Genomic DNA, 21,483 nt, shown 5'->3' with positions numbered 1-21,483 from the left:
TTAAAATGACAGATGACAGGAAGTTTGGAGATCATGCTTTTGGACTCAACATTGAGTACAACAATTTCAAATGTAACTTTTGCCCCTATTTTGTTTCCCTTTGGTTTTGGGTTTTCTCTGTCTCACAATTTTTTCTTTCTTTCCTTTGCTTTTGGATGGCACCGATTCATGATTCTGCCATTTATGCCTCCTTTAGTTACTTTACTTGCCCCATGACTGTTTTCTTTGACCTTGCACCATCAAAACTTTTTGTCATTTAATCTCTCCTCCCTTCCACACTATCAAACTACCACTATTCTTCTTCCTGCACTCCCCGGCCTGGCCGCTTTCGCTTGCAGATCTATTACATTGTTAATGTTCTGATGAAAGGCGATCAACCTGAAATGCTGACTCTCTTTCTTTCTCCAGAGCTGCTCCCAGACTTGCTGAGTCTTTCTAGTATTTCCTTTTTATTTCAGAATTCCAGTATCTGTGGTATTCTGCTTTTCAATCATTGCTTCCTTGTTACGAGCATACGAACAAGAAGCAGTATGCCATTCAGCCCCTCAAGTCTGCTCCATCATTTAATAAGATCATGGCTGATGTGACAGTAACCTGAAATTTGCATCCCACCTACCCCTAATAACCTATCACCCCCTTGCTTACCAAGAATCTATCCACCTCTGCCTTAAAAATATTCAAATACTCTGCTTCCACCACCTTTTCAGGAAGAGAATTCCAAAAACTCACGATCCTCTGAGTGAAAAGATTTTGCCTTATCAGTTTAAAGCGGACAACCCCTTATTTTTAAACAGTGACCCCTTAGTTCTAGATTCTTCCACAAAAGGAAACATCCTCTCCACATGCACCCTGTCAAGACCCCTCAGGATCTTATATGTTTCAATCAAGTTGTCTCTTACTCTTTTAAACTCCAGCGGATACAAGCCTAGTCTGTCCAACCTTTCCTCATAAGACAACCTGCCCGTACCAGGTATTATTCTGGTAAACCTTCTCTGAACTGCTTCCAACGCATTTACATCCTTCCTTAAATAAGGTGACCAATACTGTACACAGTACTCACTAGTGCCTGCACAACTAAAGCATAACCTTCCTACTTTTGTATTCAGTTCTCCTCGCAATAAATGATAACATTCTATTAGCTTTCCTAAATACTAGCTGTACTTGCATACTTGCCTTTTGAGATTCATGCACTAGGATACCCAGATCCTTCTGCACCTCTATATTTTTAAAACCCAAAATACTATTGGCTTTTTGTTATGGCTTTATTTTTGATGTACTTTTTCACTATTCCTCCACAAAGTGCCTTGGGATACCTTCTATGTTAAAGGTATGAAATAAATACAAGTTGCTATTGTTGTCTGACTACCTGCACTAGAAATAGGCTGAGCCAGGTAATATCGAGAAGAGAAAGTCTTTGTAACTAAGTTAATTTAAGGGAAAAAGCTCAGCTTTGAGTCAAGCAATGATAGTAGAAAGATTGATGAAATTGAGCTAAAGATGTTCCGGGACCAGGACTTTGGGGAAATAAAAGAAAATTGGAGACAGGGATAGTTGAAAAGAATGAAGGGGTTAACAATAGGCTTCTTGAAGAGGTGTATGTAAAATGCAATCTTTAAGAAGCTGGGGACAATGTTGAATGTCAGAGATAGCATAATGAGGTTGCCAAGCATGGGGTTGAGGCATTGGAGTTGGATGGTAAGAGAGCTGGACAGAAAGGGAATTAAGATAGAACATGCGAATAGGTTTCATGGGCAAGCTGGTGTTTCTGAGAGGGAAATAGGAAGAACGGGATGAATGAGAGCCTAATTGGTGAAGGAGAATTCAGTTGGTTGGAGTGCAGAAGGCTGTCCTGGATATTGGGAGGAAGATGACTGACAGTTGTGAAAGGTTATGGTAGCTTTTACAGAAAGCCGCAATTTTGGACACATGAAAGTTGTCACCTTTGGAGTATAAAGTAGTGGTGGAGTTTTTGAATGGAGATCTCAGGAGGTGATTTGTGGTGAAGAGAAATTTGATGTTGTTTCTGTTCTCTGATGATCTCTGATTAGTAAACTATTTTAGCCAAGGAAAGGGAGTGATGGTATAGCTTAAGATTGTCCAGCCAGACCTAGCTTTGGGGAGCCAGACTGATCACCAAACAAACCCTAATATATAGCCATGAACTTGAGCTTGCCATCGTGTCTTGTTGTAGAAGGGAATAGTGAGAGTGGAAGCATTTCATGAAAGAATTGACAGCGTCCAATTTGGAAGCGAAACAATTGTAGAAACTATTGACAAAGATATTGATGATATCGCAGATGGATGACTAGAGGAGGGAAAGGTTAGAGCTGGAGTGTTTGAGAGAGATTTGAGGCTAGTTCCTTTCCAGTGGCATTGGAAGGATTTAAGACAGGCAGGGGGACATTTCAGGTAATGAAAATAAAAAATTGGTTAGAGCCTGGAAAGTTCTAAAGGCCTCTTGGGATCATGATAACAAGGTAATGGCTGTGTGCAAGTTGTAATTAATTAATAGTAACAACAAAGGGGTTGGAAAGAAGAGCGAGATATATGATTCATGAACAAAAGATAACTTCAAGCAGAATTTAGTGCAGTTCTCCAAACCTTTCAATGGCCATAACTGATTAATGAAAAGTTTAATAGTTTGAACTAATACTTTGAACTCAGAGATCTGTAATTGAAAGCTTTTGCACATGCCTTCCTCCACCCAATTGTTGTTAAGCTATTTTACTGCTTGCCCTATTCTTGAGATTGCAACAATTCCTAGCAGAATTGTGGAAAAGCAGAGCTGTCTCTATCATGCTCCAGCCAGTAACTAGAAAGTATACAAGAGCAGCCATGGTGAATTTCTTGCTGAATCTCCTTTCCCACAGGCAAGTGTTCAGCATTCACTCACTGCCTTCCACTGTCGCATAACTGAAAATGGGAAACTCAGCATCTGGGAAAATTGTGGCACCTAACCAACACAAATTTGGAAACTAAAATCATATGCTGAGCCATTGATGCATATTTTTTTCTCATTGGTTTATTCACTGAAGGCAACCATTCAATGGGTACCTGGATATTGAGAAGAAGGTGACTGGCACTTGCAAAAGGCTATAGTAACTACCGCAGAAAGCCCCAGTTTTGGACACATGAAAGTTTTCATCTTCTGAGTCCTAAGGGTTGGAGTTTTTGGAGGGAGATCTCAGGTGGTGATTTGTGGCGAAAAGAAGTTTTGTGTTGTTTGTGTTCTCTAAGAAGATCTTGGATTAGTAAACTCTTTTAGCCAAGGAGAGGAATAGCTTAAGATGTCCAACCAGATCTAGTAGCCCAAATGTCCTCTACCCAAGTGGTTATTAGTTGACAGTGAGAGTCAGAGGATATTCAAGTATAGAGGGCATCACAGCCAAGCCTGATCCTATCTTCACCCAACATTCCCCCACACACATACTAAATGAAGGGTTTCTGGATAATGACCAATAACAGGAACCCTGGCAGACTTTCCCTGTCCTCAGACTTTTCTGGCAGGTTTCATTTTCATAAGCACTCACTCTATAATTTTGTCATAAATCTATCAGCTAATGTGATACTGAACCCCATTAGAGCAGTTCCTGCAGCGATCGCTTGCAAATTCCAGAAGTGTGTACTTTATATGACGCATCTCCTCCTTGCTTAGGTTACTAAGACCAATTGGAGAAATCCTACTGTGACCTCAGCTTATTAAATTAATCACAGACAGGAGGTAAAAACTGGGACTTCACTGCTCTAAAGGGGGTCATGGTCCTCTCCCCATTCAACGGATCCTTTTATCCACCTCCAATATTCTCACTCCACCTGGACTCCTCCCTCTGGATTCTTACCTTCTCTTGATCTTTTCATTGAAAACTGTCGGCGCAGCATTAGTCGTCTCAATTTCTCTGCTCCTCTTATCCATTCTAATCTCTCTCTCTCTGAACTTACTGCACTCCGTTCTCTCAGATCCAACCCTGACGTTGTCATCAAACCCGCTGACAAGGGTGGTGCTGTTGTTGTCTGGCGCACTGACCTCTACTTCGCGGAGGCTGAGCGTCAACTCGCAGATTCTTCCTCCTACCTCTCCCTGGACCATGACCCCACCACTGAACATCAAGCCATTGTTTCCAGGACTGTCACTGACCTCATCTCCTCTGGGGATCTTCCTCCCACAGCTTCCAACCTGATAGTCGCCCAACCTCGGACGGCCCGCTTCTACCTCCTACCCAAAATCCACAAACAGAACTGTCCCGGTAGACCGATCGTGTCAGCTTGCTCTTGCCCCACGGAACTCATTTCTCGTTATCTTGACTCCCTTCTCTCTCCCCTTGTCCAGTCCCTTCCCGCCTACTCAAGAAGGGAGTAAATGTGGCTTCCATATCCCTACAGTAGAGTCCTGGCCCCAGTTTGTTTTGCGAACCTACAACTCTGCCCAAGAAGTAACGGAATGGGTTTAATAGTGTGATTATCCTGAAGCCAAACTAAATGAGTGCCAATGAAAACATGGGTTTCAGTGTTATGCTAAGAGAGGGGAAGAATGGTAGGGTATACTTTACATCATTTATATTGTGGGGTACTTGGGCCCCAACTGTTCACAATATATATCAATGATTTGGATGTGGGGACCAAATGTACTATATCCAAGTTTGCAGATGACACAAAACTGGGTGGGAATGTGTGTTGTGAGGAAGATGCAAAGCGGCTTCAAGAGGATTTGGACAGACTTAGTGGGCAGAATTTTGCCCTTGGGCAGGCAGGCAGCCAATCGCCTCTGTCGAAACGGGCCCCACCGCCATTTTAAGTGAGTGGGCCAATTAAGGCCTGCCCAGCATGTCACCCGACGGGAAGCACTATGCGCTTCCAGTGCGGGCAGAGGGGGATTCCCCAACTGCCAGAGTGCACTGTTTCACGCATGCGCGCAAAAGAGCGCACATCTACCTCAGGCAAAGTGCTGCCTTAGGGAGATTGCTGAAAGGCAGTGAAACATGAAAAATGGAAAAATTAAAAAATCATTAACATGTCCCCCTCATGTGAAAATGTCACACGAGATGGGATGTGTTAATGAAATGCACAAAAACTTTATTACAATTTTATAAATCTAATATCAAACCTCATCCCGCCACTGGATGAGGTTTGTAAAAAAAAATCACTTACCTGCCTGCCCATTGGGCCCGTGCGCCAACCCGAAGTTCACACGGGCCCCTCAAAATCCTGGTCGATTGGTGAGTTAATGGCCTTAATAAGGCCTTTAATTAACGGTGGGCACACGTCCCGCTGCATTGCACGTCTGCCAACCTAAGTATCGCGATGACGCGCACTGACATCGTGACATTTTAAGCGCTGATGGGTGGGCTCCGCCATCCACCTGTCAGCCTGAAGATTCTGCCCAGTAAGTGGGCAACAACATGGCAGATGGAATATAATGTGGAAAATGTGAGGTTAACTATTTTGATAGGAGAACGGATGTGCAGAGTATTTCTCAAATGGTAAGAGATTAGAAAGTGTAGATATGCAAAGGGACCTGCGTCTCCTTGTCAGTAAGTCACCGAAAGCTAACATGCAGGTGCAGCAAGCAATTAGGAAGACTAATGCTATGTTAGCCTTTAACACAAGAGGATTTTAGTACAGAAGTAGCGAAGTCTTGCTTCAATTGTATAGAATCTTGGTTAGACCACATTTGAACTACTGTGTGCAGTTTTGCTCCCTTTACCTTAGGAAGGATATTATTACCATAGAGGGTGTGCAATGAAGGTTTACCAGACTTGTTCCTGGGATGGTGAGACTGTCCTATGAAGAGTGATTGGGGAAACTGGGTCTGTATTCTCTAGAGTTTTGAAGAATGAGAGGTATCTCATTGAAACCAGCAAAATATTTAAAGGGATAGACAAGGTAGATGCAGGTAAAATGTTCCCCCAATTGGGGAGTCTAGAACCAGGGGCTACAATTTCAAAATAAGGAGGAAGCCACTTAGGACCGAGATCAGGAGAATTTTTTCTACTCAGAGAGCTGTGAATCTTAGGCATTTTCTACCCCAGAGAGCTGTGGTAGCTCAGTGATTGAGTATGTTTAAAGCAAAGATTGACAAGATTCCTAAATATCAATTACATAAAGAGATATGGGTCTAGTGTGGGGTAAAAGGCATTGAAATGGATGATCAGCCATGATCATATTGGCTCGACAGGCTGAATGGCCTACTCCTATGTTCCTATGGCAGCAGATGCAAAAGAGATTGCACAACTCTGTTTTCACCACAAAGTACTGCCTTGTTCTCCCGCCTCCCTGTACTCAATATGTATGCAGGGCTCCAGCGATCAGTTCTTACATCTGATTAACCAGTCAGTGATCTGCGTGCTTTCATATTATTTACCCCACATGTGGAAGGGAGGTGCACAACAGTTGATCGAGGTAACCATTTCTAAGATTGGTAGAAGTATCTCGGATTTCAAATAAGTGAAAACTAATTCCTCACCATACCCCAATGGAGCTTGTGCTGCTTAAATATATTTTCTTATGAAAAATATGTGACTTATCCAACCTGCAGCTCACTGGTTGAAGATGTATGGTATCAAATATCTTCGGGACCTACATCACTTTTGTCAATATTCAGATTTCACAACATCATACAGTTTGTTTATTTTATATGAAATATTGTACAATGATGCGAAATTAGAAAATAGTTGAAAATAAACTGTTGTTTTATGGGTGATTTACTTCCAGCTATAATCCTATAAGATATCATTACATCCTCATTGTGTTGAAATTAAACTCTCTACAATATGTATTCTAACTCATTCTTTCCCACATCTATAATCTAAGTCATTCCTTGCATCTCTCAGTTTCCCCACATTCATTCTTCATTCAACATTTTTTTTAAAACCAAAACTACAAAATTATCTAGTCTTTCAGCATTGGTGTGCTGCACCATGGGCCTTGAACCTTCATCTAGCCCTCTGAAAAAAAAATACACATATTCTTCAATAGAAGCTGTGCAATTTCTTCATAACAGTCAAATTTTAAAGGTTTTTAGTTTGGAAAATGCTTGAGGCTTGAGTTTAAAGAAATGAAATGAACCTTGAAATATTGTATTATATTACTTTATAAGTGAATCTATGTAGCAGCTCCAACAAGAGGATACAATCTGTCTCTCATGAGACTCTCAAAGGTGGCTTTACAAGAAAATTATGATTGAACTATCAACAATGAAAAATGCATTAGATGTTCCAGGCCTCAATGACATTTGTGTTAGTTGGGGACTAAATGGACTGTGTGGCTTTGCTGCAATGCACTCACTTTAAGATAGATTGTGTCCATGTCTGATACTCAAAAGACCTAGCGAAATGTACGGAACAATCAAAACATGTTAAGAGTATAAATTACGGTAATAGTTGTTCTTGTACAGATGCTTAGAGTGCTCCACATCCTCTTCTGCACTGTCCACAGGCACTAACCTGTTAATTAACACCTGCAAAATTGTGCAGAGAGGATTTTGGTATGTTAAATGCATAAAGTGCTCATAAAAGAACACCAACAATCATAATTTCAACCCTTTGTGTCTTGGGACAAACAGTTATTTTATTTTTGGTTTTGCCTTTTGAATTTTTTGTACAAAACTGAAAGACAAATTTTTAACTTGAGGGTGGGGTTCAAGGAAAGCCTATGTAATAGCGTTCAATTATCATGCTATAACTATTACCAAGGAGAGACGAGTTCAAATTTCAAGTCTGCATAACGTGAGAATTATAGTAGGATTAGCACATCAAATTCTTAGCCGAGTCATGAGTTGTAATCTCATTTCTACCAGAAAAGATGCAAGTAGAATCAGAACTGAGGATAGGCACTAGATAGGTAATATTTTGAGTGATTACTTCCTCCAAATACTCACAAAAGAAAGCATTGAGTAATGTTCCCTTTCCCAAACAGAGGTAACCAATGAGTTCAACATAAATAAGATGGAAGCCTTTGTCTCAAAAGACTTAAGACAAACAAGCTACCAGAAATGGATGGTATTTATTACAGAGCGCTGAGGGAAACTAGGGAGATTTGTGAGTAAATGATGACCGTTATGAGGGAGTCAGTGGCTTGATGGTGGGTGAGGGGTGGGGGGTAATGAGACGAAGGAGACAAGGAACAAGGCAATGCTAGTTGATTGGAAACAGGCCATTGTGTTGCCCATATTCAAAAAGGTGATAAAAATGGCACAGTTAATACAAACTAATTAACCTTGCCTCTATTCTGTCTAAATTAACTGAATTGATTATCAGGAGTACATTTGAGGTGTATTTTGGGCAGGGTCAGTGAATATTTTTAAAGCAGAAGCAGATAACCTTTGACTCCCTTGTTAGTCAAGATTCTATCGGGGGTAAGCAGAATGTGGAGTTGAGGCCATAATCAAACCAGACATGATCTTATTGAATCACGGAGCAGGCGCAAGGGGCCAAATGGCCTACTCCTGCTCCTAATTTGTATGTTCATATGTATTTGTACAATAGCTTAGTAAACAGTAGTCAACATATAAAGGTCATGCCTGACCACTATCTCAATTCAGAGGAAATGACATCCCAAGTGGACTGTAGAAAGCCTTATGACTTACTCCATCTTGAATTCCAAAAGACATTTGACAAAGTCCCATGTAAAAATTAATTAGACACAAATATGTGAAGATTCAGGGTGAACTCTGAGAATGGAAAATGATATGGTTGACGGATAGAGTAACAACTACTGATTTGGAGGAGTTAAAATGAGACAAGTAGTATAGATGTCCTAGAGTTTTGTGTCAAATTCACTACTGTTTCTCAAATTATCTGGACTCAGAAACTGAATACCAAGCGGTCCAATTTGACATGTACCATATTGGGAGAGGTAGTGGAACTGGAGGAAGCAGCTTAAAAACTAGAACGTGAATTGGACAAAATAGAAATGTGCATAGATCAATGGCAATAGATATGTGCAAAACAGAGCCCGTAGAATGGAAAAAAGCAACCTCATGGTGTTGAAATAGTTTAGATGAAGTAAAAAGAGATTTTAGAATCTTAAATGGACTTAATTCTCAATATGTCACTTAAATTTTGCTTAATATTTGACAAAAGATTCTGTTTCCCCGTATTCGTCAAACTTTACCTCCTGAAGGCTCCAAATTTTACTCAGTTCCACAGTCACCATCTGGTATCTTGCTGATGTGCCCAATCTGCATTTGTGAGCTTAGTCCATGAGGCGTCACACGTGAAATCAATTTTATCTACATCTATGTCAATTCATAGCAACAATCAACAAAGCAAACAGAAAGTTAAACTAAATGGCTAAAGCAGTAGAAAACAATAGGATACAGTGATTAAACAGCACAGGCCTAGGCCCAACCATCTTCAGTCGCTTTATCAATGACCTTCCTTCTATCATAAGGTCAGAAGTGGGGATGCTCACTGATGATTGCACAATGTTCAGCACCATGCACGATGCCCCAGATACTGAAGCAGTCTATGTCCAAATGCAACAAGACCTGGACAATATCCAGGCTTGGGTGGTCAAGTGGCAAGTAACATTTGTGCCACACAAATGCCAGGCAATGACCATCTCCAGCAAGAGAGAATCTAACCATTGCCCCTTGACATTTAATGGCATTACTATTGCTGAATTCCCCTATGTTCAACATCCTGGAGGTTAAATTGGACTAGACATATAAATACTGTGGCTACAAGAGCAAGTCAGAGGCTAGGAAGCCTGTGGCAAGCAAATCACCTCTTAAGTCCCCAAAGCCTGTCCACCATCTACAAGGCACAAGTCAGGAGTGTGATGGAATATTCTCCACTCGCCTGGGTGAGTGCAGCTCCCACAACACTCAAGCTTCTTGACATCCATCCAAGACAAAGCAGCCTGCTTGACTGGCACCCCTTCTACAAACATTCCCTCCACCATTGACACATAGTAGCAGCAGTGTGAACCATCTACAAGGCACACTGCAGGAACTCACCAAGGCTCCTTAGGCAGCACCTTCCAAACCCACGACCGCTATCATCTAGAAGGACAAGAGCAGCAGATATATGGGAACGCCAGCACCTTGGATTTCCCCTCCAAGCCATTCACCATTCTGACTTGGAAATATATCACTGTTCCTTCATTGTCGCTAGGTCAAAATCCTGGAACTCCCTCCCTAACAGCACTGTGGGTATATATACACCACATGGACTGCCGTGGTTCAAGAAGGCATCCCACCACCACCACCTCAAAAGCAATTAGGTATGGGCAATAAATACTGGCCCAGCCGGTGATGCCCACACACCATAAATGAATTGTTAAAAAGTGCTGTGCTCAGTCTGCATCTAGTCACTGAAGCACAAGGCAGACAATGAAGTGCTGGAAGCAGTGCAGGCATAAGCTGATCCCCAGTGATGAAGTAAGCCTAGAAAGGAGACATCAGTGAGGTGATCTTAAAGAGGCATACGTGTTAATAAATAGTATGGAGAAGGCGGCAAATCTGGAATAGACATTCAATTATTCTGAGAGTTAGACAAGGGGACACAGATTCAAACTAATAACTCTAATGCTGATATCAGGAAGTTTTTCCTCACACAGAATATGATTAATACTTTGAATGGATTTCTGGGTGGGGTATCACAGCAAGAATCCTGAATGCATTTAAAGCACAATTGGCTACTGCATTGGGGGTCTGTAGATTGTTTCTGGATTGATGAACTAATATGGGGCAAATGATCATCCTTACCAATTGTTATCTTGTAATTTTGAGGGGCGTGGAGATTGCTCACATCCTCAAAATCCTCACATCCTCAAACCTTCATTTACTGGAATAGATTTATGCTGCATACAGACCAGAAAATCCCAATCTCAGACCATAATTTGTAAAGAGACAGTTATCAGTCAGGGTGTAATACAATTGTCCTCAGTGGTCTTGGGGTAAGGATGGGAAAAAAATTTGCCTATCTCTGATTACTCCTTTTGGAAAGCTGATTCAGATAGAAGTGGTGATACCTTGCAGATCAAAAGACTAGTCTCACAAGATACCAGAGGGTGCCTATGGAACTGTTTTACATAAACTTTAGAGCCTTCAACAGGTAAAATTGGATGGGTATGGGGAAATTGAATCTTTTGATCAATATTAAGGAAAATTTAGGTTGTGTATACAAAAGGAAAAAATAATCCTGGTATGTAACTGCGAATCAACTACAAATGAGGTAACGGACCAGTTTGACTGGTGGTCAATACTGTGAATTGCCCAGAAAGTGAACTTTATTCCCCAAAGCAGACTGGAAGGAACAGTTTCAGTGCTGACCTCAACCTAAGTTTATTTAGAGATCATACTTGGCCCATCATTGTGTTTAAACATTGTTTCAGTGTCTTTTTTTCACCCTTGCAGAGATGTAATAAAAAGAATTGACCAATCGGAATTTGAGGGGTTTGAATATATTAACCCTTTGCTGATGTCATCAGAGGAAACCGTATGAACAAGCAGCATTTGAAAAGCGGGATTGTTTTGCCTAGTTTATCAAAGGTCGGCTTCAATGAGCCACGGACTCAACTTCGACTCTTTCTGGTTGGTGACTTTTTCCTAACCTACATGCATGCAAGGTTGTGGATCTGTTGCAAGTTTTCCAAGAGCACTGCAAACCATGGTGACTGCTGCTGAGCAATGAAAGTTATTTCAGTGGTAGTTTTCCACAAACAGCCACAGTTTCTCCTTATTTACTGGACATTGATTCAACTGGCATTTTGTTAGTGAAAGGAAGACTGCCTGATCCGTGCCTGCTTTCATGAAGGAATTCTCTTTTCATTCCCTCAAAACAAGGAATTATATGATGGCTTCTATGAAGGAACTCGGAGACACTGCACTTTCTCTCTCTTTATAAGTAGACATTCAGAGGTTTGACCTCAAGAGAAAGAATGTACAATACTATATTATTTAAGAACAGTAGTATGGGTAACTACACCTTAACCTGTGATTGCCTTTGAACAACTGGCTAATGTGATTTACAAACCACTGGCTCTAGCCTATACATAAGCAATAATAAACAAGAAATCTGTGTTTTATTGGTGAATAATGTACACTTAGATAAATCTGGTGTAATGTTGTGCAGTACAGAGAAATAATCCAGAAATACTTTATTAGCCACTGAATCACAGCTTCTCGTTAATTGCTGCTATATTATATAATGCCATGGAACAGCTGGACTTTAAACAAAAAAAATGTTTTTGTTTTATTGACTATACAGTAGTGTGGCACAGCTATAAGTGACTTAAGTGTTCATGATTATTCATCCAGTTTTTTTTAAGCTGCGCTTGTAGATTGCAACTAAATCAATACTCCAGTATGTTTTTAGCTATTTGTTTGACTTAACCAAACATCACTTGTTGGAACTTGTCTTCATTTAGTTCTGTGATTAAGTGTGGGATTTGTGGCTTGCAAAGAAATGCAGAATGTAGTAGCATACGTTCTTCTCCCAAAAAAGTACATTAAACATGACAACAGGCGATTGTTTGTATTAGAAATGGTTACACTGCTTTATACTGCATTTTAAAAGCTGTAAGTAGTACAGGCCATCTTTTAACCCTAGAATCAATGTCGCTACTAATGCCAATTAATGAGCACTTGGAAAGTTAGTCTAAAACCCCAATTTCTAGATTTCCGGCTACCAATAAACCAGCAAAGGAAAGAGGTTTCATTTTTGTACCCAACATCTTGTCCAAAAAGCCATAAAATGTCAAATTGGATTTATTCCATCACCAACTTTTTACATTCTCCATATTTATGTACAGCTTTTTAAATTAAAATATGGCCTGTAATTCGGAAATTAGGGTACTCCATGGGTGGTTTCCAAAGATTGTTTTGAGACAGTGAAGTGCCTAAATAAGTTCTCTGACCAGGTCAGATATGTATTCTATTTAAGATTAGTTATAGCCAGAATACAGGATAGCAATCTACAGGGATGTAGGAAAGAACAAAAAAATCAGTACTGTTGGATGTGGAATTGAGACAACAATGTACATACTTTATTTGGAACTTATATTTGAAGTGGTGTAATCTGCTTCTTTCTGAAAGGAGAGGGAGGGTCATAGCCCCTGAATCATATGTGTAAGTGGACAAAATATTCATATTTTTGTGTTCTTTATTACCCGGCCACCCTGAAAAAAGATAAAAATAAGCCCTTGTTGTAGTTGGTAAATAGCTGGTTAGTTTGAGCATTCTGTAGTATGAAAGCATCTAACTAATTACAACATTATTACTATATAGAAATTATGAATTCAGTCTTTTTTATTGTGGGTTGAAACCTACTGCCTTGAATTGATTTCAGTCTAATTTAACCCTTCAATCACTGAATGGGTGTAAGAAACTCCCAGAACAGTGCTAATAAAATTCTCTTAATGTTGCGGGTTTTTTTGTCTGTTAATTGCGGATTTGTTTTCTCTCTCATTCTGCTCTTTTTTCTAGATTTGCTGTATTTCTGTTGTTCTTCACAAATGTGCAATGCTGTTTAATCAATAAAAAATCTATTGGATGGACTGAAGCCTTGTCTTCAAGCCAGCTTGAGCACAGTTTGCTCAACCCTAAATCTAGATTTCTAGCAGGCGATGGAATTAGTGCATGCATTTTCACCTACTCCCTTCTATTTAAACCAAATGATCCATGGCATTATGTACAATGGCTGGTACTGCACAGATCTTAGCCAATCAGATTTTAACCATCTGATCTACAACATTACCTAATGTTAAGCCAGCTGCCAATTTTGGGTGTCTATATACAGATTGAATTATAAAGCAGTGGTTTCTTTCTATTGCCAAATACACCTCCATTTGCAAGTTCATTCCTCTCCATTTTTGCTATGTAAGTGTCTGTGCGTGTCATTAAGACTGATTATATTGTGCTGAGGGGAAAAAAAATTATATTTTAAGTATTCCAATTTTTAAATTTGAAAATTATGAAGGATGTGATCTAAATGTGTGCTAATATGTTTCCATGGTCAGGCTGAATGGATATATGATCTCCAAAGGCAATACTGATTAAAAAGGTGAGATTGTATTTGGTGTTCAATCAGAGCAAATTCTGGGAAGAGTTTTGCATTTATCCTTACTTCTCTTTTCAATGACTATAAAAATATAAACAATAACAAACAAGCACAGAGCCAAGGCTACTTGGACTCCAAATTCTATTTAAAAACATTTTTCCTAAACAGAAAATGCTGGAATGCACAGAAAATAAAGTCAGCATTTGAAAGAGAGAAACCTTTTAATATTTCAGGTATGACCCTTAATTTACATGGAATGATTATCTTCTGTGGCAAAGATCATTCACAGTAGGGCCATCTTCAGTATGAAAATATGGGCTAACCCATCAGGAAAACGTTAATAAAATGTAACAAGTATCTGACTGGACCACATACGTCGTAGCCAGGACTCCCATTAGGCCTACCAAATTTGCAGACCAAATTAATTTTCTTCCTCCATATGCAATTCACTTGCAACCCCTCTCCCCAACCCGGAACCCTGCATTTTCTTCCTATCCAGCTAAGAAAAATCACAACTGTTCAACTTACTGCACCAAAAACCTACAAATTATTTCCGTTACCACCTCTTGGTTAAATAAAGCTAGTATTGGCAGTGCCATAAATCAGGGGAGTGTCACCTGGTTCACATCATACCTTTGAGTGGCTATGGAGTAGTTGCCATTTATTTTTTTATCCCCTAAGAAAACTTAAGTCCTGAAAGGTGCACTGGTGCAAGCATTGCCTCTTGCGTCAGTCATATGAATTCCATAGTCAACTTTTTAAAAAAATATAAAAATCTAAGCACAGAAAGGTGGCCACTTTGGCCCGTTTCGTCTGTCTCTCTGCTAGTTCCACTCCAAAGCTATCTACTCCAAATCAATGGGAAGTTTTTCTTTACCTACCATATCTAAACCTACCAATCTTATACATTTCTATCAGAATTCCCCTCAATCTTTGTTCCAAGGAGAACAACCCCAGCTTCTCCAACCTAACCTTGTAGCTAAACTGCCTCATTCCTGAAACCATTTTGGTAAATCACCTCTGCACCTTTTCAAGGATCCTCGTGTTCTTATCTGAAGTGTGGTGACCAGAACTGGACACAATACTATAATTGATCATTGGATATTGCACCCATCCGCCCCCATAAACTATATGTCATTGCTCCCATGTGCCTATTTTCTTAAATGCTCATCTGAACTAAATAAACTGTTATGCCACTAAAATCTGAGAGCTTCCATTTTGCTAGTGATCATTTATCACAATGAGTAATTGTGTGCAAATTATTTAGGAGGTGGTGGAAATAGAAGGGAAAGTGTTGCGAGAGAAATAATAAAGCTGTAGCTTGGTCTGTCCCAAACTGCTACCAAGATCTTAGCTTTCCCAGCTGTATACAATTCATTTTAGCAAATTCTCAATTTGTATCCTCTCTTCAGAACATATTGTGTGGAAAACTGCAAAGGGAGACTGCCTAAGGAAAAATAAATCAGTTTGGTCTGACCTGTAAAAAGTTAATACAATTCTGGTGCAAGTATACAGTGGTCTAACTTTGATTAGTCCTTAATGACAAATTAGAGCTAATTTACTGATTGTAAAATAGTGAGATGTTCATTGTAGTTATTTTGTATATGGCAATTGATTTATGGGTGTGAATTGTACTGTTCTTGCCTATTCTCATAAAAAAAAGTGAATTTAAAAAAAGCATTCTGAAGGTTTGTGTGCCACTCAAGGTCAGTTTTTTTCATACAGGAATTGATTGAACTAATCTATAACACTAGTAAGATTCAGGACTATCCTTGCACATCTGAATTAAATATTTTACTGAAAGTATAACAAAATTAACTCAATATTTAGTTTGATGTACTTTCAGCGGACATTACACGCCAGTTCCTACAAGTGTTATTTATATCCCTCTCAGTATTTTGATATTCGTTAGCAGTTACTGCAACTCCAGGAAGACTAGCATAAGAGTTGGATTTGGTTGAGCCTTTGGGAGGAGCAATGCTTTTCAAAGTGGTTTCTCCAACATTTTGTGGATTCTTCAAATGAAAAATTCTGGAAGATCAAGATTAAATAAATGAAACCACATCCCTGGACAGTTGAGATGAGCTAGGAGGTGCTTATGTTTTATTTTGTAGAAAAATGCCTTTTTTTTAGCAAAAGTTGAAAACGTTGATTATACACATTCAGACCCAGATAAATGCATAACATTTTTAAGGAATTTTGTATTCAAATGAGAACTACAAATGGACAGAGGGAGGAATCTGAAATGAAAAGATGCTGATGAAGGGTATTTACCCAACACAAAGTACATTCTGCCAAGCTCTGCCCTCATATTCTGTCTTTTTCAGATATGAATTAACCTTTTCTATAAATCCAATATTTTCTGTTTTTATTCCAAAACTAAATTGGTAAAGTATGCTTTCTGCTCAAATCTATTGTTCAAAGTTCCTGATTCAAGAATTAGGAAGTACCATTCAGCCCATCTAGTTCCTGTATTTGTGTTTTATACAAAGTATCAATCCAAACACAAAATATTGGCCCAGTATTAAAATTCAAGATAATAACAGACCAGCTTCCATTCTGAGACAGCTGACAAGCAAGGCTTGTTTTGAGTGTCTCTGGTGTTTCCTGTTGAAACAGTTTTGTGACTGGGAAATTTGCCAAGGGTTTTCAAGATAGAACAAGGAAAAACAGGCTCCAGAGACTCAACAATTTTCTCAAAATGTCTTATTGAGTAGCTAGCTATAAGAAAAGCTGACAAGAAGGCAGTGACCCAAAAACCCATTCAATAGCAAGAATCTTTTGGCTAGGGAGAATGTACTCAAGTTACCAGAAAAACCAATGAGCAATGAAGACTGCTTCAGGTTTGCCACTCAGAGCAAACTATTGAAGGCAACAGCCCATCTGTCATACGTAGCTTAGAGTCCAATGATATGGCCATTTTGTAGTAGGCCATTCTTATACCCAATAGTGCTCAAGAAATTAGGTCCTAGAAATTACAATACAAGTAGCTAGATCTTCAACTGGAGCTAGCTACTCTAATCTTAATTCCTTGCCCATTTTCATTCCACATATTCTTCCTTTTTAAATACTGATTCAATTACCAGAGTTTATCCAAAAGATGCTGTTAGTAAGTTTGGAAAATTCACAGTTACAACCTGCAAGACTAATATTTTATGTTTTCCCTGTTGAAATTGATTCAAAGACCTCAAGACTGATGACCAGCTTTATCCATGGGCTTAGCATTTTGGCTTTTGCTGTGGGGGGGTGGGCAGCAGTTAGCTCGGTTGTCTAGGTAGCTAGCATGTAGTTCAGAATAACACCAACGGTGCAGGTTGGATGCCAATTCCAGCTGAGGTGGATTTACAACCTGCCTCCTCACCCTGCCCCTGAGAGTGGAAGGCAATGGCAGACTGCCACTGACAAAAACTGTCAAGAAAACAGTTCAGGATGAAGTATCAGCAGACTATGAGCCAAGGTCCTGGCCTCAGGCAGAGCATACATGACTATCTAGGGTGTTGTGAAAGATATGGAGACAAGGTGCCCCTACCCCAACTTGGAACAACATGTTGAGACACCAAAGTTAGTATTTTTAATATTTCCAGCCACAGAACTTGCAGTTCTACTTCAATCAACAATGCAACAGTTGTCTCCTCCATAAATGAGCGGGCAACCAATCCACTATTTCTTGCTTGGCCAACTCAGAAAAGCATAATGATGCAGGAATCAGGATGTTAAAGACCCAAGACCAGATTTTGGCTACTAAGGCGGGTAGCTGGACTGGGAAAGGTCACAACTCACTGGACGTACCTCAATAAAAGAAATACCCAAAATATGTGATTTTTGCTCTGGAAGTGTGGGTGCGTGACACAGTTGGGCAGGCTGACCATGGAAGCAGAGTGTAGGTGGCCACCAGGGGCCACGAGTGCCGTGGCAAGCTGATTAAAAGATCCATGTGGTTCTCTTGAACTTTGACCCAATTGTTTTACAAACTGGCCCTGTAGCCCTCACCCACTCCACCCATGGCCCCTCAAACCCTCAATGGCCACTCATCTAGTATCCACCATGTGCAGGCCTCAGGAGCCACGTGGAGATGAAAAAGAACTAGTAACAATCCAATAAAGCTCTCGCTCCTACACACCTGAAACTGAAAAACTCAGAACCTATTCAAAGCTTTTAAATCTAAAGTGATTCATCTCCTATAAAAACAAATTTCTATTCAGACCTTACATCAAAGACAGCTAATCCTTTAATAGACTTCTTAAACTGTTGATCAAACAGGAAACTGAACCCCTGCAGAGATAATTTCAGATTCTAAAGCTCTGCAAAGCATTCATAATGATAGTCCCTGGGGGAAACGTTAGCAAAGAGCTCCATTGAAACTGAATGTCCAAGATGCTACTTTTTTTTAAACCTACACCCATCAAAGCAGTCCATCAGAGGGTTTTTTTTTAAGTTTAAAGAGAAAGGCACTTAAAAAGCTTCAGATCATGACAGTTACCTTATCCACCCTTCAAGAGCACTCATGTCTACTCCATCAATTCATGACTTTCACACTATGGGTTAAGGCCCTTACAACAGCTAAAATGGGACCTCACTGAACTCAGCACAAAATTCAAATATCCCTGGAGTCAGGTTTCCCTCCTGTGTGAATCATGCCTGCCTCCTTTTCCCTTCTGGCAAAAATTGGATTTGTCAGAAATGGGAACAGGACTTACACATCCAGATCCTGCCCACCTTTTAAAGATCTGTGGGTTTTTCCCATCTCCGCAAAAACCTGACCCCCGGTATCTGATGACGGTGGAAAAGCCATGTTCAGCTCAGGATTGGAAGGACTGGAAGTCACTGGTTGGACAAATGTCTTTTTTTTGATCTTCCAAAGATGGGGCCATCAGCCAAACTGTTCACTTTGAACAAGAACCTTGCAGAATGAAGGATTGAAATGCATTGACACATGATACACAGTTTTTGTCTGCTAAACAAGTTTCCTTTATTATTTGTACTTATTTTGACCCTTTATTACAAAGATATGGCAAATGTTATCATCCTGGGGCTTGTATTGGTGTCCAAGCCATGTTTCCAAACTTAGTGATAAATTCCATTGTAAAAGTTATGCACATTTTTTGAACAGTTATAATTTGATAAAGATTTCTCTACTGAGACTCAAGTTGAACTATTTCATCAGCTTGAAAGGAACTAAGGTGAACATAACAAAGAACTGTTACAGATGTAAAAAGGAGCCTAACATTGAAACGCTTGGAGACATGTGTTCCTCTGATTTTTTTTATGCTCAAATATCTTACACGAGAAGATTAACCTTTCAACCAACAACCCTGATCAACAAAAGGTAAGCAATCCCACTTTTATGGTTTATTTAGAAATACTATTTGCATATCACAGTTCAGTTTGTCAAGCTCAATAACCCTATCAAGAGGGCAGCTCAGTAATACAGCTGATTGCAATATTGAGGAAACTTGGCTCATTTCAGCTATAGATGCAGTAAGGGTGCTGCTATAATAGCTCTCAGCAGTCCTGAGTCACAGATTCAAAAATCACCCAGGGTTCCCTCTTACTAGCCTGAGACCTCTTTTAGGAATGCAAATACTTGGACAGGACCTCCTGCACAAAATAGCCTAATGATCACCATTGTAGACACTGAAATATGACAATAGGCACAAGTGAAATACTGTAGGGTAACTGGCACCCAGTAAGAAGTCACTATCTTCAAATAAAAGGGATAGTAAATAATCATAGCATATCAATTAAAGATTCTGCTAACCAAGCAACTAAGCATATGCCAACAGTCAATGTCTACAGTAAGCCAAGACCCCATCTGATGTGATAAAATGATGTTGAAAACAACTGATCTGGATAAAAAACCCTAACTTAGCTAATTATCCTGAATAGTTAGGCAGTTATTATCAAACAATTTTTAAATCCAATGAAACATGAGATATGACCACAAATGCAGACTACATTTTTCAGCTCCCAAGCACTTTATTTATAGGCCTCATTGCAATGTATCCAAGCTGCTTTAACATGGTGCTCCTTTGTCCAAGTAATTACCACATCACATCTTCTGTGCTTTCAGAGAGGCATTTGGCGAGATGGCTATCAACTTCCAACACAGTGAATCTGGAAAAGAAAACCATTCTCATCTCAGTACAATGCAAGAAAATGAACTTCAACTCATACTATGTGCAGTCTGAGGGCTACAAGTTAAATGGAGTAACATGATGAGCACTGAAATATTTTTTGTCCCAACACAGACCCTGAAAGAAAATTGTAAGTTCAAGCTCGGGAATTATCACTTAGGTTTGTGTACCAAATTAGGAGTTAGTTTAACTTTATCACATAAACTCATCACGAGACAGAGAAGTAACATGGACACACTTTTTCAGGGAGAGGGAACCAACTCCCAGCTTGCCCCAGCTGGCTTCAAGAATGTTACCAAATCATGATCGAATTTCTTTCTGTAAGCTAAGAATCAGGAGAAGTACAGAAAGGTAAACCTAATTGTTACTCTTGGCTCAGTTTGGGTTAGAACCCTTATTCTGTAATTATCAGTAAGCAATTGTTTTTTATTCTGACTCTAGGCATACTAGGAGTTTTTTTTAAATATAATTTATGCCTAATCTTGAAAGTCAAAGTAAATGTTCTATATCAATCAATCTGCTCATCTAAGATTCTCTCTGTAGTTGGAGAGAATACAGCTATTATTAGTCTCAATTACTTGCACAATGAAACAAACACAAGGACAGATTGATTAAGGCAATGTAGCAGTGAATCCTTTCAGCCTCACTAAAAATTAAATCACTATCCAGGAGGCAACCACTCTCAGTAATTCATTTCAGCTGTAGCCTTTGCTTCATGATGTAGAAAAGGATTGAAGCTGCATCAGTGAAATAGAGAATAAACTCGTTTAGAAGGTAGTTACAAAAACAAAAGTTAGCCTGCGATGGTTGTAAAGAGATTAAAATAATTTGAATTTCTCCTCATGGCTGAGGTTTTATCCTGTGAACTCAACTAGGAAGGTCCCAGGTGCTGTTTGCTGAATTATCTAATCTCAGTCAGGTGGCTGTAGGTGCATCTCATTATTACACAGCGACCCCTGCTGGACAGTGTGTATAGACTTTAGCACAGGATGAGCTTCAACCTAATGGTGATGTCAACTGCCAGCAAACAGCCAACAAGCAGTGGCCACTTGATTGAAGTAGTTAAGGGCTTTTGTGGAACTGTACCCTGGCAAAGAGGCAGCTCCTTCAGAAAAACAAAGAAAATAGTGAGAAGCTTAAAAATATTTGTCAACCTCTGTATATGTATACATTATGAATAGAATGTCATAAAATCATATAAATTTCAGAAGAAAGCCATTCAGCCCTAAGTGACTGTGCCAATTGGAACTCTACTCAATTTTTTCTTCCCCTCTTAAATGAATAATTAGCTTCTTCAGGTACCTATATCCTAATATCACTGAAAGTTTAATTCTAATCCCTCCCCTTTT

General features: G+C 39.6%; 2 protein-coding genes across 6 annotated transcripts in view; one reads left to right on the top strand and one right to left on the bottom strand.

Moving 5' to 3' along the window:
- prkcz (protein kinase C, zeta) overlaps positions 1-15,645 on the top strand; it is a 612,152-nt gene extending 596,507 nt beyond the window's left edge. For 4 of the 5 annotated variants that reach the window (XM_041206302.1, XM_041206300.1, XM_041206299.1 and 1 more), the window contains one exon: positions 11,357-15,645. In XM_041206302.1, the coding sequence (XP_041062236.1) occupies positions 11,357-11,444 (88 nt within the window). In that variant the 3' untranslated portion in view covers positions 11,445-15,645. The remainder of the gene's footprint in view (positions 1-11,356) is intronic. The other variant, XM_041206301.1, reaches the window with a different exon arrangement.
- Positions 15,646-18,944: 3,299 nt separating this feature from the next.
- Positions 18,945-21,483, bottom strand: part of si:ch73-70k4.1 — a 36,313-nt gene continuing 33,774 nt past the window's right edge. Inside the window, exon 4 of the mRNA XM_041205786.1 lies at positions 18,945-20,114. Coding sequence (XP_041061720.1) covers positions 20,042-20,114 — 73 coding nt within the window. The 3' untranslated portion in view covers positions 18,945-20,041. The remainder of the gene's footprint in view (positions 20,115-21,483) is intronic.

This window comes from Carcharodon carcharias, chromosome 15 (assembly GCF_017639515.1).
Source record: "Carcharodon carcharias isolate sCarCar2 chromosome 15, sCarCar2.pri, whole genome shotgun sequence".
In the NCBI taxonomy this organism is placed as follows: domain Eukaryota; kingdom Metazoa; phylum Chordata; class Chondrichthyes; order Lamniformes; family Lamnidae; genus Carcharodon; species Carcharodon carcharias.
This window is presented reverse-complemented; position numbering and strand designations above follow the sequence as displayed.